The sequence below is a fragment of the Sparus aurata genome, chromosome 16 (genome assembly GCF_900880675.1).
Source record: "Sparus aurata chromosome 16, fSpaAur1.1, whole genome shotgun sequence".
NCBI classification, from domain to species: Eukaryota; Metazoa; Chordata; class Actinopteri; order Spariformes; family Sparidae; genus Sparus; species Sparus aurata.
Window position 1 is genome coordinate 3459233 of NC_044202.1, and position 26260 is coordinate 3485492.

The following is a 26260-nucleotide window of genomic DNA, read 5'->3' on the forward strand; positions in this document are numbered from 1 at the left end:
CCCCTCCTCCCTCTTCCTCCCCAGCGCGCGCCCTCCAAAAACAGCCCCCCTGATACGACACAACGAGCCTCTTTGTTCCCCCTCCATGTCTAGCTTATCTGTTAAGTATCTCAACAATTTCCTTAAGGGGAGCTTTGTAATTAAAAACCTGCCGTATGTCAACGCCGCTGTCAGCCGGCGGGATGAGAACCGCCCTGAACCGCAGCCAGAGGTGGAGCAGAGGACAGGTACAGGTGTGTGTGTGTGTGTGTGTGTGCGTGACGCGAAAACACAGCACGAGCCTGCAACGGGCGGGTCGTGCGGCTCAAAGCGGAGATCTGAAAATGCATTAAGATCTGAAAAAGAGATAACATGAGCAGATGTATGTCGAAGATTCCAGCTTAAAATAACTTTGTGTGTCTGTCACATGATGTCAGAGGAAGACTTCCCACTGCGGAGAAGGTGGCGGAGGTTAGACGTGCGCAGAACTCACAGACGGGTCTGTATTTTCATCCATAATTCATCGGGTGACACGCAGGGAGGGTTTCAAAGGGCATTAATGAGGTGTATTAATACATGCATAGCTGTGGCCTGCAGACACGGTTCGTACGAAGGCCGCCGGCTGACAATGACCTACTGATCTACAGCTGTCTGCTAAATTTTTCCATACACGCTAAAGGCTCGCCTCGGTGTACGTTTAACCTAAACCTGTCTGAGGACTTCTGGGAGGATTTCTTACACTCTGTGACTGCTGAGGAGGAGGATGACAGAGAATACATCAAACTTTCTCAAACTACTCTCAGATTCAATCAATAAATGAAGCCATGAATACCTGAGAGGACGATCTGACCGATACGAAACCTGGGCTGCAGCACCGAAATGTTCCTGACTGCTCCTGAAGCTGCTGCAATTAATATATTGAGGTTAATTCCTTAATAAGATGCTTATTTACATTGTAAAGAGTACAAACACCCCCGATTCTGCAGTTCCACATAGAGCAACGCAGCATTTTAGTGTTTTCCAGCTCACAGTTTTAGTTTAATGACCCGAAAACGCTCTAAACTAAACAAATAAAAGTTAGCATCGAGCTAGCGAACGTTACAGAGCATCTAGCGACTAAAGAGACACATAATGTCCTCAGGACTTGGTGGAGAACAAAACAGAGCTGAGATTTCATTCATCAGGTGACCGGAGACACGACACGAATGATAATATTGGTTCTGATCCGCTGGATATCTGCACAGAAATCAGTGATATGTTCTCAGGTGTTATTTTTTTCTAATCACAAGCGCTCGTGCGAGCACGCTGACGACATGAAATAGTTCAAAAACTAATAACATTACTAATCCGAGCAGACATTTAATCCCAGTTTTTGGTTCTTTCAGTCCAGGTTGTGATATTCAGTCCGACAGACGTATTGAATTTGAGTCGGTACCGAGGAAGCATCGAGGTTCTGAAAGATGAGACGCATTTCGTTTCACAATTGAGTCTGATCAAAGCTGACAACTCTCACTTCAGTCTGTGATCCGATATGAAAACCTTAATAATAATATCTCTGAACTTCGCTTCGCTCAGCTGTGTGTGTGTTGTCTTTGGAGAAGTTCTGCGTCGAGACAGAAACACTCTGCTTAATGAAAATCTGCCTGATGCACAACAACACCGAGTGGAATCTCCTCACAGATTTCTGAAAATGCACGATTCACTTCACCGTCTCTATAGGTGACTTTATTTCGTTGTGGGATCGTCTTACAGGAGTCCAGGCGGAGCGTCCCGCTGTGATTCTTTTGCTAAACGGGCCTCTGAGCTGTGTTCGGTGTTTAATTCCCATCCAACTAAGTGTCTAAAGTGTCGGCTGGATTAAGTGCCTGATGGACTGAGGACAGAACGGCCATTGTTAAAACGAGTCGTCATTCTCCAGAGCTCACGCTATTTGGCCCGCACGCTTCTCAGACCTGCCAAAAGATTTCCTTGATAACGTTTCCAGGGACGTGAGCGTCCACACAGAGACTCAGAGAGCTGAGAGGAGTTGCTGCGGTGTGGATAGAAGACGAGGAATAAAAAAAACCAAAAAAAAAACCAAAACGCTCGGAGTGACTTTTCTGCAATAAAACGGCCCAATTTTTCAAGGGTGTCGCGTAAAGCCCACACACGGAGCGCCGCTCATTTACATAATAGGATGATTTAAGGGTAGTGATGTTTGAGTGCCCCGCAGAAAATTACACCACCATCACACTCCAGAAAATAACCTTTCTGTAAATGCACGCTGGAGAGGCGCAGCTGCTTCAGGAGAGGGAAGGTAAAACCTGCAGGACTGTACTGCTCTTTATCTCCCGACACAAACGCTCGCAAAGGCACTGAAGTGATCTGAGCGAGCGTCACTGTCTCTGTCATATCGTCCAGCTACCTGCAGCTCAGGTGATGGCGTCCGCTTTCTTTGTAAGTGACGACTGCATTCCTCTCTGCTCGTTTGCACAACTGAATTAAAGACGAGGAACACGGTGCAGTTTTGTTCTGTCTCAGCATCCGCCTGGTTTCAAAACTCTTGATCTGATTTGGTGTCCGGGGGTCAGACAGATGTTGAGCGATCTCAAGTAAAATTAAGGGAGATACGAACTGAAATAAGTCCTTGAATTAGTGTCGGCATTTTGGATACCAGAAGGGCATCAGGCTGATTATGACGGAGCGCTTGGATGGACTCGACCGACACTTGCAGACTCGTGTTGACCAGAAGGAGCTCTGTGGTGGACTGGAGTGAACAGAAGGGTCATTTAGGGGAGATGGAGAAACAAACCAGGAAACAGATTCAGAGAAAGGTGATTTAGGATGAATTCAAAGTGTTTGAGGCCGTCGTCTACACTCTGAAATCTGTTTTTGAGCCCACAGACGGCTGTAAAGCGCAGCGTGTTCTCACTGAAGTTCTGAACTGAAGCTGCTGGATGAACACGCTATAGTCTCAACTACAGTCCACACACACACACACACACACACACACACACACACACACACACACACTGCCTTGAGGACAATGCTGCCACTATCAAAGACTTCCAGAGCACAGGAGAGGTTTTCAAAAAGTGTGTGTTGGGGGAGGAGGGAGAGAGAGAGATGAAGTATGGCAGAAAAAGAAGAAACAAGGAGGGAGAGGATGACAGAGAGAGTGAAGTGACATGTGTGTGTGTGTGTGTGTGTGTGTGTGTGTGTGTGTGTGTGTGTGTGAATTGTCGAGCCTCGGCGTAAATCAGTGCGTGGCGTGGTTTTAACGAGTCTCCTAACGACCCAAACAACCCCTGCTGACATTTACAGTCCGTGCCAGGGGGGGAGGCAGGTGGGGGTCAGAGACCTCACCCCTGCCCCCCAACCAACCACACACACCCACACACACCACAAACACACACAAACAGAGACACACACATACACACCACACACACACTGTCGTTTTCTGTTTCTAAAAACAACACACAGATTTGCTTTCTTCACTGGTTGAAGGACACACTGACCACACACCCACACTGTCTCTCTCTCTCTCTCTCTCTCACACACACACACACACACACACTCTCTAACACACACACACACACTCTCTAACACACACACACACACTCCGCTATCCTTTAATTTGAATGTTTCTGTCTTTTCATCTTCTTTTACAGCCTCCCTTTCATAATCCGCCTCTGCTCGTACAGACATAACAGTCACTTAACTGCAGACTCCACGTAGGCCTGCTCTGTCACACACACACACACACACACACACACACACCGAGAGACACACACACACACGCACACACACTCAGGAGCAATGGCAAAACTGAATGTGTTGAGTTTATGTGTCTGCCTGTTTCACAGAAAACGTCAGAGCCGAGGAGCCACATATTTTAACTGAGCTCCACGGGGGCACCGGCGGGGAGTGTGTGTGGTCAGTAAATACAGAGGGAAGAAGAATAACACACACACACACACACACACACACACACACATGCACACACACAGCCTCTGCTCTTTGTCATCAGTCTCTCACGTCGTGTCAACTTGGAAACATTTGGAAATGCCACCAGGCTTTGGAGAAATAAACAGCGCGGCGCTCTGAGACAACATTACGCCGGATTGAATGGAAACAAGGATTTACACCTCACACACACACATTCACACACCTTCACACACACAGAATAGGGTGTCTCCCTTATGTCACACACGCATATATAAAGACCAGGGGGATAAACGTCCCTCCAGCAGCCTCCTCTGTTAATAAATGCAGTTTTTCTTTGATACAAAGCTCGTTTTTCTTCCTGAAAACAACCTACGGTGGCCTACGTGGTCACATTCATATATTAATCCATGACAGCACCACGAAAACAAGTAAACAAGTTTGAAATATGAACGAGGCGTTCCAAAGTGCAGCACAATTACTGTAATTTATATTTATGGGCGTGCTGTAAAGTTTTCAAGGGCATTTTTGCCCTCGGCGCCGGCTCATCGCTGACCCTGACACATGAATCAACACACAATCACGCAGAAAACACAAACCTATGTCACAACTTTGCAGCCCGGCGCTGCGGCGGAGGCGGCTGAGGGGAAATCGTGCCATCTGCCAGTAAACGACAGTCATTTTATCCCTACTGCTCGTCCATCTGTGGATGTGGGGAACGGCGCTGGAGGCCAGCGGGCCGCGGGGGAGACGAGACCGGAGACGCCTGACGGGCGCAAAGGCCGCTGTATGTGAGCTACGTCACCTCCTTATCGTACAGACAGATGTATCAGGAAACTGAGGATCATGGAGGTTAAAGCTTAAGAAGATAATCAATCTTAGATATCTATTAATCCTCTCAATTTGTAGAGTAACATGTAATCCTAATGGCCTCAACACAAGACAAATCCTGAAAACTGAGGATATAAAAGTTTCATCTGTCAATTATTGTCGTATTCTGTTCATAAAATGTCAGAAAACGGTGAAAAATGACAAATCAAATGTCTTGTTTTTGTCCACAGCGCAAAGATGTTCACTTTGCTGTCACAGAAGGAGGAAAGAAACCAGAAAAGATTCACATTTAAGAAGCTTTTTTACTCTAACCGAGAATAAATGCTCTCCTTGAGCAGAAGAAACACCTTTTTAAATTGAGTAACGTGAGTATACCACAGAAAAAACCTTCTAAATGCAGAGTCAGAGAGCTCTATTATATAAAAGGTGGACAACACGGACCAAAACGCACAATAAACAAGTCTAAGATGCATTTCCAGCATCAAACTGAGCAGAAACAACCGTCCATCGCACCAGGAGAAGTTGCACGTTTCTCACCTGAACCGTCGTCCACTTCACATCAGATGAATCATCATCACACCTGAACGTGACAAACAACCTGAAACGCCGTCGACGAGCCCCGGCTGCACCTGATGCAGGTTACGAGGAGATCACAGCCGGAGCAGCCGCCACCCGGAGGGAGCTTAAAAAAAAACCAAAACACACTCTGCCTTTTTTTGGATGATGCCGAGCCTGATCGTGTGCGACGGCTCCCAGCAGGGAAGGCAATCAGGCGCACGGAATCATAACACGCTCGTTGTAACGTCGGGTTTTTTTATTTTTACATGAGGGAGGAGAGACGGATCAGAGGAATTCACACCCAGGTAGAGGAGCTGTCGGGCCGGAGCTGTTTCCAAATCTTTCGGGGGAAGTTCATGTCATCACTTCTTAACGTTTTCCCTCCACCGCTCAGCTGATCACACTTTTATTAAATGCGGAGGACTGAAACTGAAACACACAAGCTCTACTTCACTAAAGCATCGTGTCTCGGAGTCTCCGGTCTGACCTCAGCATGCACGAGTTCACCGTGCGTCCACTCATGCAGGATCTCTCGACTTGCGTAAGACGCTGGATCGTCTCCAGACAAACTCCTCGTCTTTCTCAACCCACTGTAACACGTAAAGTGTGTCAAAGACTCGTTTTTAAAAAAAAGGGGCAGGGAGGGAGAGAGAGGAGAAAAAACAACAGTTGGCTGACGCCTCAGAAAAAGATTACTCTGCTGTGTTAGTTTTCTTTTTTTTTTTTTTGCGCAATATGGAGAGATTAAAGCAAACACAGTCGACGTTTACTTTGGATTGATCTTTGGGTATTTCTCTGCCTCCAGAACAAAGAGGGGAACAAAATCGCGCTAAGCTCAGCGAACCAAGAAGAGACCAATTAAATCCTCCTCGTAAAAAAAAAAAAAAAAAAAAAAAAAGACGCCGCCACATTCATATAAACAATAAATGTTCCTTTTGAAAAGCGTCTTTTTGAAGTGATGAACACACAGAAAACACTGAACATGCTTCTAAGCAGACGTCATGTTAGCATGTGAGGACATAAACGTTTGTCTGTCTCGTTTTTTTGGACAATCATCCTCTCAGTCTTCCAGTGTTTTTGTTGCTGTGCAGCGAGAAAAGTGTCGCTTTCTACTTTTTCTCACCTCACGTGTGACAGAAAAAAACACCAGTTCGCTTCAAAACCCAGAAGATGTTCAACCCACAGTGTCGTAAAACACAAAAGCGGCAAATCTGACTCCACATTTTTGCCTGATTGATGACAAACGACTAAAGCTTTCACCACTGAACAACAACAACAAACCAACCAGAACATGCTGTCACCAAACAGATATGCAACTCTGTAATCCTTCAAGCTTCTTTGGGTGTTTTATTCGTATCCCATAGCGATGCCTTCATGAACACTTGAACACATGAACGTCTTCGCTAATCGAAGCTGCAAATCAAAGCTTGAGCGAGTCAGTGTCGATGTTTTCACCGCCGACGACACCCGGCACGAACATTCAGTCGATAAAAGAAGTGTGCAACTCTGTAAAACTTCAAGTTTCTATGATTGTTCTTTTGCCACGATGCCTTCAAGAACACCTTCTCTTCATAAAACGCAGTAAATCCTCACAGGAACTAATCAATATTTGCCATTTGTGCCTGTTGAATGACGAATGATTGACAACAACTGATGCTTTCACTACGAGCAGCGACCAACTAGAGCACCGTGCAGTCTTCAAGTGTTTCTTTGTACGTTTTATTGTTATCCCATAACAGCCATGATGCGTTCAGGAACACTTTCTACCCATGAAAAGCAGCAAATCCTTCATTTCAGAAGCAGGAACTAGTTCATATCTGGCATTTATGCTTGATAAATGACTAAAATGAACGTACACAAACATGTGGTTGATAAGAAATGATGCAACTCTGCAATCCTTTGTGTGTTTTATTCCTATTCCTGCAGTAAAATGATGCTTTCATAACCACTTTCACTATGATGGTGACAGAAAAGGTCTAAAATCATTCAGCAGCAACTCCTTGATTGTATTTCGGAGCAGTACGCCTTATTTTTTGTTCTTAAAATCATCAAATTTCTTCAAAATGCTGCAGGAAGTTTTCTCATGACTTCACTAGATTTCCTCGAGGACTATCAGCCGTGTTGTTTCAGCAGTGGAATCAGCAGCGTGTACGAGGTTTGGTCATGCGTCCTACCTGTGGGCTGAGCGGTGGGCAGCCTGGCCGGAGCGACGCACAGAGGCAGGAGGAAGGAAAGCCAGAGTGAGCACCACAGAGCCGTCATTCCTCTGGACGACGAGGTGAGACGCAGAGCAGCGAGGCCCGACTCCGACTCACGCGGCATCCTCCGTTCGCATGCTGTCCGGCAGAAGGGCGGCCTCTGTCGCCGCGAGAAAGTATCCAGCAACTCCCCGACCTGAAAACAACAACAACAACAGCACACGTGAGGAGAAGGGTGGACGTGGAACAAGCAATCAGGATAAGAATCGACACAAGCGCCCCGGGGTCTGCACACAGGCTCCCATATTCTGAACTGACATTCCGCACAGATTTCAAGGATTAGGGTGGAAATCCATCTTCGCAGTTTTTCTCAGAAGCTTTCTCAGGAGCACCTGATCGCTAAGACGGCTGGATAGCAGCTCAAATATTGGTACAGCTGAGGAAAACCTTCTGCGGCCTAGAATCTGAGTTCATTAACCAATCAATGAACTCTCCTGCAGCGGGATTAGCTAAAGAGGGACCCGAGCAGCTCCGTCGTTCCTTCCACGAGACTCTTTTTCTGCTCGAGAAACTCTTCTGCATGCTTTAGCAACCGATTGACACGGATTCACTAATCTTCCCGCAGGATGAGGAATGCCGACGTCTACAGTATCAGTTGCCCGACGGCTCGTGGGAGGAGGAGGAGGAGGAGGAGGAGGAGGAGGAGGAAGGAGCGTGACGGCTACGGCGAGCGACGGCGGAGTGCTCTGCTCTCTGTTTGCTTAAGCAGGGAGAAGCTGGAATGCGGCGAGGTTTTTTCGCGGAGAAAGCTCTGAGAGAGGTGCCCAGAAAAGCAAAGCACAGAGCCCCCCCACATACACACACACACACACACACACACACACACACACACACACACACACACACACACACACACACACGACTGTTAGTTTAAACTGTCCGGCTTCAGAATAGCCTTGGCGGCGAGACGTCCACCCCGACACAAAAACACACGCACAGGTTGGGTCGAACACACACTCAAACACCTCCGTAAGTGGGGCTCTGCCTGCACACACAGAGGTGTATTGTACACACACACACACACACACACACACACAACACACACTCAGGAGAAAGGTTGTGTTGTCTCAAGTCTTAACAGTGCTGTTTTCTTTTCTCTCCCAGGACCTGCGACCCACTCCTTGCTCAGCACAGGCCGCGGCCCCGGTTCTGTTTGCACATTATCGCTCCTCGGCACAGAAAACGCCGACTGTGGAGGGAAGGGAAGACTTCACAAGACACACATGGACAGATAGACACACACACAGTGATGCACACACTTTCATGCTTCACCATACTGCAGCCTTTTATGTTCTCTATACGCTCTCCTCCTCCTCCTCCTCCTCCTCGTCCTCCTCCTCCTCCTCTCCGGGCCCATCCTCACCTTCCTTACAACACCAGACGCCTACACGCTGCTGCGGTTTGTTTACACAGCACGATAAGGCCTTGCGGAGGTAGCTGATTGCAGGCCTCCCTCTCTCTCTCTTTCTACGATTTGAAACTTTTTGTTTTCTCTGGCACCGCAGACGAATGTAAAAAAAAAAAGTGGGAAAAATCCCTTGCGTTTTTTTTTTTACAGGCGCTTCACGATTCAGTCGGCGCAGATCTGTTTGGACATGTGATGTGAGAGGAGAAAGTGGAAAGCGATACAGGTTGCAGACTAATGTGGTGACAGGAGTGTGCGACGTGAGGCCTTCGAGTGCTGCAACAGCGTGAAACTAAATCAATTTAAACGCTGCGTCAGAAGCAGAAGGTTATAAATGCCCGCTCGACAAAATACTCGCCTTACATAATCTCTCTTTTTTTGTAGAAAATATTAAGTGATGAAACTTTTCGCCCCAAAGTGGACACGCTTGAAAATGAACCCCTCACCGCCGACTACAAACACTTTGATTTCTTCTAACAACCCTGAGAAGAAGAGGAGCAGAAGAGAAAAGGAGGATCCCGACAAGTTCAAAGCCTCAAAAGTGTTTTCATGCTAATATTTTCTTTAAGCATGAAAGGGAAACACAAGCACGGCCGCTGAATAATACATGAACATTAATCATGCAGAACTATCTGCACATTGTAACAGCTCGGAGGCAGAAAAAAAAAAACCAGGGTTCAAATCCCTGTCAGCCCCGATCTGCTCAGCCGGGATCAATGTGAGGCGGTCACATGCTCATCACACCTCTCCATGACTGTCAGTAATCTTTAATAATTAAGCTGCAGAATCAACAGCCGGGCCGGATCGACTTTGTCATTGTGGGAAGAGAGGGATTAGAGGGGGTTTTTTTAAGGGGAGAGGGAGAGAGCACAAGTGCAAACAGCAGCCGGGCGGAGAGCGGATGGGTGATCTTCTCCTCGCCTTGTCTTTCTTCCTCACCGGCCTCCATCACACCACGGCACACAAAGCCTCAGGTGAGAGGAGGTATCGATCAGCTGTGGGACTCCAGGTGTGACTCAGACTCTCTCACTGCGTCCTACACTGCGTGCAACAACACAATACCTGTCCTCACGCGTGACACCGAGGACACAAAAGGGCACTTCAGGTTTGACAGACTGGAGAGAATGAGGTGGATTAAGTGCTTTAAGACACATATAGCTCTCTTTGACGCAGATACCAGGGGAAATTAAAACGTTATAAAGCTCCGAGAGGTCGATATAAACTCTGTTTTAACGGCCTCGGACACATTATAAGCACTTACAGGGATATTATAGAGAAGCTGTGGGAAAAAGGGAACACCATTAAATACGGTAGTGCCACTTTAAACACTCTTTTGATTGATACAGGCGCAGTGTGAGTTATGAAGGGAAAACCAGGGCTGTAAAGCTATAAAATACGAAGAATGAAGCAGAATGAAGTTAATACAAGAGCGACAGAGGACACATCAGGTCGCTGCTGCAGCCACTCAGGTTCTTTATTACAGGAATTAGTGGGTGAATTGGGAGTTTGCGCGTGAAATAGACACGCGTTTCTTCTCAAATTAGACAAGTTGGAGCCAATTAATGCGCCATTATAGCTCTTTTCTGAAAGGGTAAGAGAGAAAAAGGCACCCAAACTCCGCGGAGGGGATGGTCTCAGGCCAATTTCGGTAATGAAAAGAGGCAATCAGCGTCTCGTTTGGAGGCGAGTGTGCGCTCTGATTGAAAAAACGCAGCAAACTGCTGATTTCTCGGGTCAATAGATACAATTAATTTGCAGCATTAGCCCGACTATTATTGCGCGCTTGTTTTGAGGCTCCGAAGTGAAACACTCGGACCCCCCTCCTCCTCTCACAGGGTGCTATAATCGGGGGAATTTTCTCCGCTGATGACTTGGGGGAGTCAGAGCTGAGCTGAGTGGCCAAAAAAAAAAAAAGACTCACCATCTGAATCCTATTGAAGCGCGCGTGTTTGAAGAGGGGGAATGACTGATGTGCTGCTGAGGGGGGAGAGAGAGAGAGAGAGAGAGAGAGCTGCACGGCCAGTTCATTCAAAGGAGGAGAGAGAGAGAGAGAGAGAGAGAGAGAGAATCTGCTGCTTTCTGGAGAAACTTCAGAGATGATGAGAGGCATTAGGGAGCGCGGCGCTGTCAGAGAGGCTGATGCGTAATTCATATTTCTGCTCCTAAGCAGAGAAGACGTCACTGTTGCAGCGGGGAGAAAAGGCGTGTTCTCCCCGACGAGGCCGGGATGGCGATGAAAGTCAATATTTTACTTTCTGATGGTGAAATTATGCATGCAAACGTTTGATTGATGAAACATGGAAAGCAAACTCAGATTAGAGAGCATCTACCGGGCGTTCTCATCCATTACTGATGGAGAGATAAACGCGCGTAATTTCATAATTCATGCTTTTTCTTTAAAAATTCCACCACTTGGTTTCACATATTTCGACTCAGCTCAGGAATTTTCTGGAAACCAACGTGTCAATATTTTAAAACTGGACGTGGAAGATTCTTAAGCAAGTTGATTTCAAGTGAATCCAATCACCAGCTCCAAAGAAAAAATGACATTTTCAGACCCGCAGCGTGCGTAATTTCATGCGCCACACGCATGAAACAGCCGAGAAACACAAACCTCTGCGCGCTTTTTTCTCCCCAAAACACGCGCAGGAGGAGTCCCGAGCTTTCCCTCCGCTGACACCCGGCCGGGACGCGCCGACTGCGCACAGGCCGAGGAGCCGTTCCCTCTGCGGCACCTGTGCGCTGGCACGGCCGCGGGGCTGGTCCTGCTCTTCCACGCGTCACACACACACGCACACATACACACCACACGCACACACACTCTTAAGCGCAACACGGATACTTAACGCCGAGAGAGAGAGAGCTCAACCTGTCTGACTACAAGGAAGTGAGGCGATTTATTTCACACCACAGAGGCTGCACTGTTCTTCTTCAGTAACAATAATAATAATAATAATAATAATAATAATAATAATAATAATAATAATAATAAGAGGTTACCTACCTAATATGAAAGTATCCCGTTGTGATAGTAAATATCAGCCTTTCAGATTTCTCCAAGCATTCAGAAGAAGCACAAACAGCCGTAATTCTCCTTTAAACTTCCCAGAAACCCACAAAACTGCGTTAGAATCCTGCGCGTCCTCGCGCCTCTGCGAGCAGTTTGGCGACAGTGGAAAAAAAAAAAAGCAGAAGTCAGAAATCCCCCTCACGACTTGACAGCGAGAGTCCTCGGTCTCGGGCACCGCCGCTGCGAAAACCAACTTCTCTCCACTAAATCCTGTTCACCGCTGCGCGCTGCTGCGGTCCAAAGTGTCCGGACCTCCAGAACCCGTTCATCCTGTCGCGGTGTGGAGGAGGATGAGCAGGAGGCGGACTGGACGCTGGTCACTCCTCGGTCCACTCCTCTGGATGCCAGTTCGGTGCGTTTCGTCGCCTCGGATCAACCAACTCGGACTGGTGTCTCTCCTCCGCCGGCTGCCTGTGAAGTACGAGCTGCACGCTGCTGGAGTCAAGACGGAGCGGCTGCGGGGGCAGGACGACTTCCGGTCTGGAGCTTCAGAATAAAATGCCAGGCGACGGACCAGTGACGCAATGCTTTCACTGAAGGCTTGAATCAAATGCTACATATTCACCTCATGTGTTTAAGTTTCATCTTATTTTGTAAATATATTAATTTGTGTAATCGTTGTTCGTTGTTCTTCATGTAGCTTTATTTCTTATTGTTTGTATTGTTTTGTGTGTGCTACTCTTTTATAAACTGTTTTAATTTTCAATAAAGTGTTTAAATTATGCTAAATACGCTTAAAGTGGAACATGCAGAAAATAGAAATAACATTTTGCAGAAACTTAAAACGATTTCTTGCACCTTATTTTAATATTTCAAGCAGTTTTGTTGTTTTTAAATAATTAATAATGAAAAACATCTGATTTTTGCATTTTATTAACTTAAATAAAACACATTTGCAGTAATATATTCGTTATTTTTCATGATTGCATTTATTCTAAAACTTCTATTTGATTTTCTTCCGTGTTTTTATAGCTTATCAGAAAGTTTTTTATTAAAAATGTGCAATTCTTGTTTTAAAATCTGCTCAGAAATAATTATTTAAGAAGAAACATGACAGTAATGACATGAGTGTGTTATAAAAGGTCAGTTACACGTGATCCAGTTGGATCTTAATTAAGCCATCCATCTGCCACGCATTGACCCAAAAAGACTTTTATTTTGAAGGCTGGGCAGCCACACGTGTTTCAGTGTGTGTGTGTTGCGCTCTTGACGCTCCTCTCCTCTCTCTCCGGTACCACCTCGGTCCGGGATGCCTCCGGGCTGCTTTTGCCTCCGCCGGGCTGCGCGCCGCCGGGACACACACAGCAGCAGCAGCGGGGGGAGGGAGATCAGATTTCGGCGCGCCGCCCCTCCGGGACCCGCTGGAGGCGGCGAGGGAGGCTCCGAGCTGAGCGCCTCCCACCTCCCCTCCAACTCCTCTCAGAAAAGCTCAATCAAGCGAGGCGATGTTACAGAACCCAGAGCAGCTGTACGAGCCCAGAAGTGATCTCTGAAGACTCCACAGACAAGTGGTGGCCAATGGGGGGTTGGGGGACCACAAGGGGACCTGGAGGAGGATCCTGGTGGACTGAATGTCTGGAGAAGTTATCTCCAGGAGCGCCAGGAGGGGATAAAATCCTGAGAGTTTATCAGGGGGGCCGGAGCTGCTCAGAGGCCCTGGAACCTGTCAGGGATTAGAGATAATACGTGTGTTTGTGTGTCGGAGCGCTTTCATGTGGCGTTCCGGCTTGTTTTTCCTCCGATAATTAAAATAAGTCTTGTTGCACGCTGATGTTTCGTCTCTGTATCTGCAAAATCTCCGTCTGTGAAGTTAATTTGTTTTTGGTTTTAGTTTCGGTGGCTGACGAGAAGGAAAATTGGAAAATCTAGTAACTGCACTTCTGAACACTTTGACTCGACTTGTCTTCGAAAAAATGACACGTGACTCTCGAGAATTGGACCGAATGTCTTTTATTTTATCCCTGTTAAAGTGTAAAATTGTCATATTTCAGGCTGAGTTGCGTCTCTGCCACCAGCTCACACCTAAATGTTTGACCAGTCGGCCCTAAAGTGTGCTGAGCCAACAGTAAATTACCATTAGCCACCCATTAAATCCTCCATATAGTGCAGCCTCTGGGCTAATTACTGCTGTCAGGACGGAGGTGATAGCCCTCTAAACAGCACGCCAATTACTGTCATCTCTTAAACTGTGTTTTCAGAAGGCGGCTTTATGGCGCCATAAAGCGGAGCGGCCCTCTGCTAAGTGAGTGGACGGAGTGTGCCGGCGTCCCCGTCGTCCATCTGTGTTTGTCCAGCGGAGGTGAGCTCCTCACGAGGACCTGCGACGGCCAACACCTCGTAAATAACAGACAAAGGAGCAAAGTCAGGGAGATTTATCTGTTTAATAGGGTTGTAAATTGAATTTTTCGGGGGATTTTGGACAAACAAGCACATCAGCGTGGCTTCAGAGAGCTTTAACGGGCATTATTCAGTATTTCTTATGCAGCTACTTTCACTTGAGACCCCTTGTATATATTTATGAGCTCTTCTTCGACTGAAAATCTGTGCAGCAGAATTCAGATTGTCTTATTTCCCCTCCCGTCATCGTGCAGCTCCTCCTCATCTTGCGAACCCTGCTGAAGGTCTCAGCCTCGTTGGAACCACCTGAACTTTTTTCGATGAATCTGTTAATCATCTGTCAGATTCCAGTAAAGTTGTTCACGTGTTGGAAGTCGAGAGTTTAGTTCCAGACATTTGCATATCTTCCTGCCAAGTCAAATACATCGTTTTTGGGAAATACAAAAATTTCTGGTCCTAATCACGACTTGGACGCCGATCTGATGTTATATTTACAGTAATTTCACATTACCAGCGTGTGAATGTTCTGTTCTTCCTCCTTCTTTTGCGTCGGACTCCCTTCACACCTGGCTTCACTTAAATTATAAATGTTCTAAACAATACATTTGATTAACAACACTTACAGGAAAAGCATTCGGTTCCCTTTGGAAGTGAAGTAAATTAAAGACATAATATGCAACGTTTCTGCATTAAAATACCTTTGTAAAACATTTTATTGTAATTTGTAATATTCCTCGAGGTGTTGTTGTGTTCCATCTGGAGAAACATTAGATGACACGTCGCAGAGTGAAGACAGACGTCAGGAAACTTAACTTAACAAAACATAAAACTTAAAAACGTTTCCTCGTCTGTGAACGTAATATTTCGTATTTTAGTACTTCCCAAAAACGATGTATTTGACTTTGCAGGAAGATATGCAAATGTCTGGAACTAAACCCTCGACTTCCAACACGTGAACAACTTTACTGGAATCTGACAGATGATTAACAGATTCATCGAAAAAAGTTCAGGTGGTTCCCACGAGGCTGAGACCTTCAGCAGGGTTCGCAAGATGAGGAGGAGCTGCACGATGACGGGAAAGGAAATAAGACAATCTGAATTCTGCTGCACAAAGTTTCAGTCGAAGAAGAGCTCATAATGATTTGAAACAGTAAAGGTGGATGTTTTGCAATGAGGACAACAACTCCCATGATCCAACGCTGCTTCACGACATCATTAAAGTACGTCTTTTATATGTTATTGTTTTTTTTTTTGGAGACAATAGTTTGACACCAGTTGTAAGAGATTTCTTTCCAAGCTAAGCTCTTCAAAAACATCCAACCCCCAACAGGTGACGTTGCTTCAAACCTCGTGGGAAAGTCAAAGAAGAAGAAGAAGAAGAAGAGGAGGAGGAGGAGTGATGATGAAGGCTCGGCGACCCCTTTTGGACTTCAGCGCCCTGTGAGAACGGGTCGGTGGGAGGGAGGGAGAGCCCGGGAACAAAAGCCAGCCGGTCAGGAGGAGAAAGGTCATACAGATGGTGAGAAGGCTCAGTCAGACAGCTCGAGTACTGATGGGCACACTGACCAGATGACCTCACACACACACACACACACACACACACACACACACACACACACAGACACACACACACACACACGTGTTTGTAGGAAAAACAAAACTCCTCCCTGCTCCCCCGCAACAACTTCTAATGAACACACACTCTCTCTCTCGCTCACACACACACATTCCTCCTCCCCTGAGGATCAGATCAGCAGGAGATGAAGGTGTGAGGCCCTTTTCATTTAAAACCGGAGTTAAAAATTAAACAACAAGCATGAGTTCAGCCTCAGAGTTCAGCCTGCGACGGGCCACACACACACACATACACACACACATCCAGATTTATTCAGAAACCCTCTCCTGTGTGTTTGTCCCGTCGCTATCAGGGCGGCATAGTTTCACTGATAACCTCCTCCAAGTCGAAGCTGGCGGCGTCCGACTTGTTTTTTCCCTTCTGTGGGCCGGGTGGCGTGTTGCACATCGTCTGTGTGGGCAGCGGCCAATTGACTCGCACCGGCTTTGTTGTGTTGTGAGAGGCGGACAAAAGGCAGCAGGACTAATCATTAACACGAGTGACTGTGGCCGCACAAAGATGCAGCACAAAAGGGAGGGAGCTGATCGCCGGGTTCACTTCACACTCGACTGGACGCAGCTCTCCGCTCCGTGCCGCTGACCCAGATACACAACGACTGTCGTGTCTCTACTGCTGTCACACACACACACAAACACACACACACAAACATACTGTAGGACAGTGGTTCCCATCACGAGGAGGCGGGCCCTCCTCTGATGGGTCACGGCGATGAATCGGAGGGGTCGGGAGATGATTAATGGGAGAGATAAGGAGGTAAAAAACAACATTTGTATTCATTCATTCGGACTTCATTAATCTTTGCCGTTTTGTGTGAAGCGCTGGAGAGTCGGGAACACTCGAGGTTAAAAGGGTAAACAGAGCATTAAAGGGTTGATGAACAGCCAGAAAAATACCTCCTGATGACCTCTGATCACTTTCTGTGACGCCATTCTCATCCTCAGCCACTCAGATCTTGTATTTACGCAAAAGCACAACAGTATTTGCACCAAAATATACTGAAAGTTCTAGAAATAAACGTATCTTATCATGCAGCACGGCATATTTCAGGATGCTCGGAGGTCGCCACGTCTTTGGAAGGTGCTGCTGGACATTTGGTGCCATATCATATCACTCGTGGACTGTGTACGACGAATTGGCAAGTCAACATTCGCCCAAATAAACTGTCCACAAAAGCTCTGAGATTCAATCAAAGTTATTAGATTTGTCTCAAACTTTCAGGCTCCTGAACAAGACCATAAATATTCATTTACAAACGGAAATAACCGTAAAATTTCAGCGCTGTCTGTTCATTATTTACTGTAATCGGATGATAAACAACACAGAAAATATGTCTTTTCTTGTGAATATCCATTTACTTTGACTCTATTGATTTGTCTTAGTAAGATGCTTATTGAAGGCAATCACATGAAGGAAGTCACCAAACAACAACAGCTGTGAAACTGAATTTTAATGCCTGATGTTTTGTTTACCTTAGCTGCAGATATTCCAGCCTGATACCTGCACATCATCTCCACATTAAAGAATATTTTGTTTGTTTGTAGTAGGGGGACGTTTTTTTTTGCAGGGTATTTCATCACATAAGCATCTCCTCCAGCATGCTGATGCCGAGATGCGGTCGATCAGAGAGCGGCGTGCAGCGACTCCCGCGTAACCGCAGATTGCGATGAGCACCCACACCTCGAAACGACGTGAGATCAGCGGCTTTGAAGCTGGATGTGAGGTGAGCTCCGCGGGGTGCCGGCACACTGTTTGTGTTGTCTCTCCCAGTCTCTGCTGGGTGTAATGGCCTCAGTAATGGGAGCCTTTTTGGAAGGAGAGGGGTTGAGATAAGCGAGCCGGTCTTCCTCGCTCGGCACAGTCGCTCCCATTACACTCGTGCCGAAGACCACCGAGCTGCGAGTCATTTTCGCCTGACGGTTTCCTCGCTGTGAGAGAGGAGGGCTTGTTGGTGAGGGCGCAGAACAGTTTGACAGCTTGACTCCGAGCTCCCGGGTGTTTGCTCAGAGAAATACATCTGTAGACCGAGGGAGTAAATCACTCAGGCACAACTGGATCACTGTGCTGAGACTCCCAGAGTCAGACTGGGCTCCTCCTGTGAGTGGGACTGTGGGTCAGAACAAACTGACTGCCGGTATTCACACAGGACTCATTATCTACCTGGAGACTGGAAATCAGTTTTGAACGTGATCCAGATTTCGTAATAACTGGGGATCCATTAAGACACTTGATTTTAATCACTCACCGCCTCCTCAAGGGTGAAGTTTGGACTTTCTGGGCCTCCATCCATCCATTTATCAACAGAACTGCAACATTTCAGAAGACGTTTTCGAGGGTCGGGGCGTCTGGAAGCAAAAGTCAACGTTGATTTTCTGCGTGGATGGTGTTTAGGTGACACACTAATGGACATGAAACCATCCATGTTCAATCATTTGTAATAACTGCTGCAGCGGCCTTTAGAAATGACCCTGTTTGGAACGGGCCTGATGCTTTTTGTGCTGAATTCTCAACAGATTCTCCACAGAAAAAGCAGCATCAGGCTGCAGCGCACCGCAAACTGACGTCCATAACACAAACTTGTTCTCTCATAAAAGAAAAAAAAAGTTCAACATCTTGGAAAATACGCTTCTTCGCTTTCTCGCTGAGCGTTAGATTAGAAAATCAATTCCCCTCTCAGAGTGCTATTGATCAGTGAGAACAGTGCACATTCAGCCTGTGTGTGACAAAAGTTTCTATACTTTTCTGTAGTTGGCCTTTAAACCAACCAGAGTCTCAAACTGTATCATCGTATATGATGAAAAAACAGGAAGCCACATCAGTAAAACTACAGAGTTATAGTTTAATGTCTTTATAGTACTGCTTGGTAGTGTCATGTTGCATTCTGGGTATTCCAGTGGCCATAATCTACAAAGTTAGAGGCTGTTTGCGTACATTTGAACTTTGACTCTAGATACACTTTGCAGCAGATTTTTTCATATTAAATATTAAATAATAAACACTGTAATCACAAGTGGTGATAACATATCAGGAGGAAGACGTCAGTGTGATGTAAGGAGGGCGAGGAACAGTGGCAGAGAGGTAAAGATGTGTGTTTCTTCAGGTAACTGAGGATGATGATTTATATATTTTAATGCAGAATATATGAAAAGTGGCTCACAGCTAAGAATATGTTGTAAAGAGAGCTCAACAAATCATGCAAAGTTTGTCCCTATTAAGGCAAAGTTAAATTGCAAGATTTCTAAAGGGGGTTTGGTGACTTAACCCAGCGAAAACCAACTAACGTGGTCTTTCAAATACATTAAAAGTAGTTAATTCAAGATTTTTTGCTGCTATTCAAAACTAATTTGGCACAAAAGCAAAAGACAACAACAATAACTCACGTCCATAACATAAAAGAAGAAGTTTGATACTTGTTACAGACACAAGAGTAGTATTGATCAGTTAAATTAGCCAACATTTAGCTTCTTTATGGCAAGATGATGATTGTTCAGGTGTTTATTTTTATGCAGAATTCATCGACAGATGCATACACTCAAGTGTAGGTTGTTCAAAGTGTTTCACAAGCTTTACAAAGTTTGTCCCTTGAAGTCAAACCTAAACAACCAGATTTCCAAAGGGAGTTCTCTGACTTCTTCCGCTATATGACAAAGAAGCCTCTTGTGGCTGCTATAACTGGGTTGTGAATGTTTCCTCTCTAAAAAACGTTGAATTTGAGGCTTCGACATGGACCTCTGAGTAAATTAAAAGTAGTTAATTAAAGATTTTTTGCTGCTATTCAAAACTAATTTGGCACAAAAGCAAAAGACAACAACAATAACTCACGTCCATAACATAAAAGAAGAAGTTTGATACTTGTTACAGACACAAGAGTGGTATTGATCAGTTAAATTAGCCAACATTTAGCTTCTTTATGGCAAGATGATGATTGTTCGGATGTTTATTTTAATGCAGAATTCATCAACAGATGCATACAGTCAAGTGTAGATTGTTCAAAGTGTTTCACAAGCTATACAAAGTTTTGTCCCATGAAGTCAAACCTAAACAACCAGATTTCCAAAGGGAGTTCTGTGTCTTCTTCCGCTACACGACAAAGAAGCCTCTTGTGGTTGCTGTAACTGGGTTGTGAATGTTCTCTCTCTAAAAAACGTTGAATTTGAGGCTTCAACATGGACCTCCGAGTAAATTAAAAGAAGTTCGTTAAAGATTATTTGCTGCCATTCAAAGCTAGTATGGCACAAAAGCAAAAGACAACAACAATAACTCACTTCCATAACATAAAAGAAGAAGATTGATACTAGTTACAGACACGACAGCGGCATTGATCAGTTAAATTAGCCAACATTTAGCTTCTTTATGGTAAGATGATGATTGTTCAGGTGTTTACTTGTGGCAGAATTCATCAACAGATGCATACAGTCAAGTGTACGTTGTTCAAAGTGTTTCACAAGCTACACAAAGTTTGTCCCTTGAAGTCAAACCTAAACAACCAGATTTCCAAAGGGAATTCTGTGACTTCTTCCGCTATATGACAAAGAAGCCTCTTGTGGTTGCTGTAACTGGGTTGTGAATGTTCCCTCTCTAAAAAACTTTGAATTTGAGGCTTCAACATGGACCTCCGAGTAAATTAAAAGAAGTTCGTTAAAGATCATTTGCTGCTATTCAAAACTAATTTGGCACAAAAGCAAAAGACAACGACAATAACTCACGTCCATAACATAAAAGAATAAGTTTGACACTAGTTACAGACATGACAGCGGCATTGATCAGTTAAATTAGCCAACATTTAGCTTCTTTATGGTAAGATCATGATTGTTCAGGTGTTTATTTTAATGCAGAATTCATCAACATATGCATACAGCCAAGTGTACGTTGTACAAAGTGTTTCACAAGCTATGCAAAGTTTGTCCCATGAAGTCAAACCTAAACAACCAGATTTCCAAAGGGAGTTCTGTGACTTCTTCCGCTATATGACAAAGAAGCCTCTTGTGGCTGCTGTAACTGGGTTGTGAATGTTCCCTCTCTAAAAAACGTTGAATTTGAGGCTTCGACATGGACCTCCGAGTACATTAAAAGAAGTTCGTTAAAGATTATTTGCTGCTATTCAAAGCTAGTATGGCACAAAAGCAAAAGACAACAACAATAACTCACGTCCATAACATAAAAGAAGAAGTTTGATACTAGTTACAGACACGACAGCGGCATTGATCAGTTAAATTAGCCAACATTTAGCTTCTTTATGGTATGATCATGATTGTTCAGGTGTTTATTTTAATGCAGAATTCATCAACATATGCATACACTCAAGTGTAGATTGTTCAAAGTGTTTCACAATCTTTACAAAGTCTGTCCCATGAAATCAAACCTAAACAACCAGATTTCCAAAGGGAGTTCTGTGACTTTTTCCGCTATATGACAAAGACGCCTCTTGTGGTTGCTGTAACTGGGTTGTGAATGTTCCCTCTCTAAAAAACGTTGAATTTGAGGCTTCGACATGGACCTCCGAGTAAATTAAAAGAAGTTCGTTGAAGATTATTTGCTGCCATTCAAAGCTAGTATGGCACAAAAGCAAAAGACAACAACAATAACTCACTTCCATAACATAAAAGAAGAAGATTGATACTAGTTACAGACACGACAGCGGCATTGATCAGTTAAATTAGCCAACATTTAGCTTCTTTATGGTAAGATGATGATTGTTCAGGTGTTTACTTGTGGCAGAATTCATCAACAGATGCATACAGTCAAGTGTACGTTGTTCAAAGTGTTTCACAAGCTTTACAAAGACTGTCCCATGAAGTCAAACCTAAACAACCAGATTTCCAAAGGGAGTTCTGTGACCTTTTCCGCTATATGACAAAGAAGCCTCTTGTGGTTGCTGTAACTGGGTTGTGAATGTTCCCTCTCTAAAAAACCTTGAATTTGAGGCTTCAACATGGACCTCCGAGTAAATTAAAAGAAGTTCGTTAAAGATTATTTGCTGCTATTCAAAGCTAGTTTGGCACAAAAGGACGCTGCGATGCTAAATCTTGTCCGTGTTGTCCCTGCACACAGAGGCCGGTTGTTCTACGTCCGGGGGCCTTGGCACGCTCCGCCCTGCCTCCGTCTCCAGCTTCGGCTTTACCTCCCTTCTGCTCTGATTATGAGCTGAGGTGTAAAACGGAGAGAGTCAACAGAGCAAACAAAACAAGCCCTCAGCTGTGTTTGCATTCGCACTCACCCAAAAAGATTCGAAGAGTCAAAAAGCTGCTCTCTTATTTTCTTATGCCTCCCTCCCCCCTTTTCCCGGAGAGAAGTCGGAGAAAATCTGCTGTTTACAGGGGATAAACAACAGAAGCACTCCGCCACACATATGCATTTATATTTAAACTCAATTCTCAGACGAAGTCAGACAAAACGTCTGGCTTTGAGAGTGTCTGACTGTGTTTGCACGGCAGCCAAGAAAAGAATGATTTGTAGGAAAAAAAAAAAAAAAAAGGCAGAATCAGATAAAAAGAGGCGACGTTTTCTGGGTAGTTTTCTCTTCTCATGCAACTTTTCTTTTTTCTTTTTATTCCAGCGCAGACTTAAACGCTTCAGTCTGATCAAACAGAGCAGCGTTATCTAATCGTTCAACCTGAACGTCAAGTGATATCTTGGTTAAATAGGCAGCTGCGAGAGTTTGGCAAGAAGCACGGGGTTAGAAAAAATACCAGTAAAAAAATGTGCTGCTGCGTATCAGCTGGAGGAGCTGGCCGGCTGCCTCGCTGCCAGCCAGACAGTGTGAAAAGAAGAAAAAAAAAGGGGCTTTATTGAACTTTATTGAATCAAGGTGGAGATGTTGGAGACGCTGATCTGTGGCCTGGATTACAGCGAAATGTAGGGTTTTTTTTTTCACTCAGTCGATCCAGAACAGATCACGACATGTGAGTTTATAAACCAGCTTCAAGATCGCAAACTGAGATGTGATTCAGATAAACTCAGAACCTCATTTGTTATCTGGTCCTCATTTCCTTCCTCCTTCTTTCCTTTACTTCCATCCTTACTTCCTTCTTTAATTCCTCCTTTTCTTCCTGCTCCCCTTGTTCCCGTTTTCTGTTCTTATTTGCTTCCCTCAGTATCTCCTCTCGTCCCTCCTCATGTCTTTCCTCGTCTCTCCTCTTTGTTCCTTATCTTCTCCTTTCATTCCTTATTTCCTGCCTCCTGTCCAACCAACTTCTCTTCTTTCCATCTGTCCATTTTCTCTCCTTCTTTGCCTCCTTCTCTGCTTCTGTCCTTATACTTCTCTCTGTCACAGTGGAACAGAAAAAGGCAGGTAAAGTGGAATACAAAAGTTAAACAAAAAAACTGAGGATGAACAAGAAGAAACCAGGATCACAAGGAGCACAGGAGGACCGGGGAACAGGTAAAGGAGCACAGATCAATGGAAGGACAGGTGAGCAGGAAGTTGGTGACGCAGCTACAAAATAAAACAGGAAATCAACAAAATAAAACACTCCAAACCACGAACCTCTCATGTTTATTTCTTGCCTCCTCGCCTCCATATTTTTCTTTACCTTTCTTGCATCTGTTCATTCCTTCGTTAACTGATTAAGTGATCACTAAAGTATGAAAGTATTGTTTTTGTGTTAGCTGTGTGAGAGCTCGTCTATGTGTGTGTGTGTGTGTGTGTGTGTATGTGTGTGTGTGTGTGTGTATGTGTGTGTGAGAGAGTGTTTATTTGAGTTTATGAAAATAATAGATCTGCCGTGCCACCTTTGTTTTGCATTGTTTACGCTCCTCTCTCGTGCAGGACAACAAGGAATCCTTGTCAACAACGGACAGCTGTCCAGGAATGATAAAGATCTGGAGCCATTCTTATTTCAATATTAAAATTCAGACTTAAATTTAGCTCCCATAGCGTGCGAGAGGGTTCTTTTAACGCCGTGATCCGTCTCCATCAGCACAGAAGGGACGAGACGTCGGAGCAGAGTGAAGCTGAGGAGAGCAGAGGTGAGTTCACACTGTGTCAGATTAATCCATTCTGAATTTAATTAATATTATTTTGTAGTTGTGTGATGTATTGAACATAGACTCACTAACAACAGTAGAAACTTCCTATTTAATGTTCAGTTTTTGTCCAAACTGTACCCGAGGGGTCAACTTTTTTCTATTTATTGCAACTGTAATTTAATGTAACAATATATGGAGCTTGAAGTGTGCCAGTTAAATGATCACAGATACAAAACTGTTTAAATGTGTTAAATCAATACAAAATAAACCTATTCTAAACAACTTTTACAAAATAAACTTAACAAAATGGTGAATAGAACCAAAAGTGATGAATAATATCAAAATAATTTTACATTTGCCAAATAAAACGTACGGAAATACGAACAGCCAGAGGTACAAAAATAACATACAAGCCATGGGCGAGGCTAGCACCCCTAAAACTTGGAGTAAGAAATGTTGTTATTCTAAAATTTGTGTTCGTCTTTGACAAGGTTAAATTATGTCCACAACATACTCCGTAGTTTGTGGTTTAAAATGTATATGTTAAGGACGAAAATGGAAAAACCCCCGCTTAGGAAATGGTATCATCCTCTTCTCACGCGCTACTACTGCAAGCACTTCACCCTAAATTAGCTTGAAATCGATTATTATTGTCATTACTGCTATTTGTTTAATTTCGACAAGTCACTGTTTAAGTTGAGTGACTGAAATCCTCGTCATCCTATTCAAAGGCTGCAACAGGCGACTCATCTAACCGGGGTGAAGTTAGTTCGGATATTCGGTGGATATTCACTCGGGTCCAGCCGCGACTTTACTGAGGTTCACCCAGTGTTAGCAGCAGGAGGACGTCAGCTCACCTCCAGAGCCTCATGCTGATTTAGGGACCGTCATTAAATTACTTAGCATAAATATATTAATACAAAATAGTTGCTTTTTTTTCAATATCTTCCATGTCATGTGACCCAGTGACTCCAATCCAGCGGCAGATTGTTTTAGTAAACTGGAGGAATGAGACACAGCTTTTTGTATTGTACTTTTGTACGTCCTCTATTTTATATGAATATGAATTTGCAGAAATTATGATTTTTTTCTCAATAGCTTCCATGTCATGTGGCCCACTGACTCCTGAAACAGATTCTGTCTCCATAAAAAATATAAAATGATAAAGAAAATAATGATAAAAAAGTTCTGTAATGCTCAAGAGGTTAACATATTTTCAACTTCTACACTATTTTGTCTCATGTCTTAGATTCTGATTCTGAAATTCTACAAAAATGATTTTTTTTTTCTTCTCAAAAATAGTCACCATTTAAAGTGTTATTTTTCAAATTTTTCTTCGGGGGAGGGGGCCCCCGGACCCTGCTAGTGTTGCTAGGTTACAGACTGCTATAAAAAAAAAATTGCACAGCTGCTATAAAAAAAATCTAGGGGAAACACTGTTCTAAGAATTGTTGTTAAAACGATTAAGTTATTTTTCAATAGACATGTTTTTTGTTTTTGTGAGAAATAAAGGGTGGGTGCTGGCAGTGGGGCTCATTGGGTGCTCAGCACGCCTAAAGCTCTGACCCTAGAATGGCCCCTGATACAAGCCATTTTACTTTATAAGAAATGTTGTCATTGTTTTTTGTTTATTCTGTGGTTTTGTTGCTCTGTTCTGTTCACTTATCTTTCTCTCCCTGAGGTCTCATCCGATATGACTTCCTGTAAAAAGTTTTTATTCGTGTCTTTATCTCCTGACCTGATTCGAGGGTCCGTCAGACGCTTTAAAAACAAATGTTAAGCCCTCTGAGGAAAACTGTAACGTTTGATTTAGGCAATAATAAATGATAAAAATGGAGGAAAATGTCTATTTCGATATTTCATGTTTAAAGCAAATTCATAATTGATGATTCCATTTATCTGTGTATTATATTCAGACGGTCAGGGTTTTCTTCTCCTGCTTTAGTGTTCACTGTTTCCTGTTCGAATGGCTTTAATTTGAAGTCCTAGCGTAGAAGCAACGTTCCACCTGAGACTTAACATAAGTCCCGCCCACAAAGCTGCAGCTGGAGCTCTGATTGGTCAGCTGCTGTATGTTGGCAGGTCTGTGTATTTAATGCATTTCCAGCAAGGTTACACTATACTGTACAGGTGTTTCTGTTATTTTGTCCACGCCCGGTGCACTGAACCACTGTCGTGTCTGCTTTGATTATGATTTGCATATTCACCTTTATGTTCCTTTGTCTTATTTAGACTGCAGCACAAACACTGAGTGAGAGCAGCGCCACAGTTAGTTCAGCCTGAGCAGACAGGAAGTG

The 26260-nt window shown here is 44.3% G+C and overlaps 1 protein-coding gene across 11 annotated transcripts in view; it reads right to left on the reverse strand.

Moving 5' to 3' along the window:
* fgfr3 (fibroblast growth factor receptor 3) overlaps nt 1-12448 on the reverse strand; it is a 72328-nt gene extending 59880 nt beyond the window's left edge. For all 11 annotated transcript variants that reach the window (XM_030391284.1, XM_030391280.1, XM_030391286.1 and 8 more), the window contains exons 1-2: nt 11960-12448; nt 7467-7686 (exon numbers count right to left, since the gene is read on the reverse strand). In XM_030391284.1, coding sequence (XP_030247144.1) covers nt 7467-7614 — 148 coding nt within the window. In that variant the 5' untranslated portion in view covers nt 7615-7686; nt 11960-12448. The remainder of the gene's footprint in view (nt 1-7466; nt 7687-11959) is intronic.
* Between the last annotated feature and the right edge of the window lie 13812 nt (nt 12449-26260).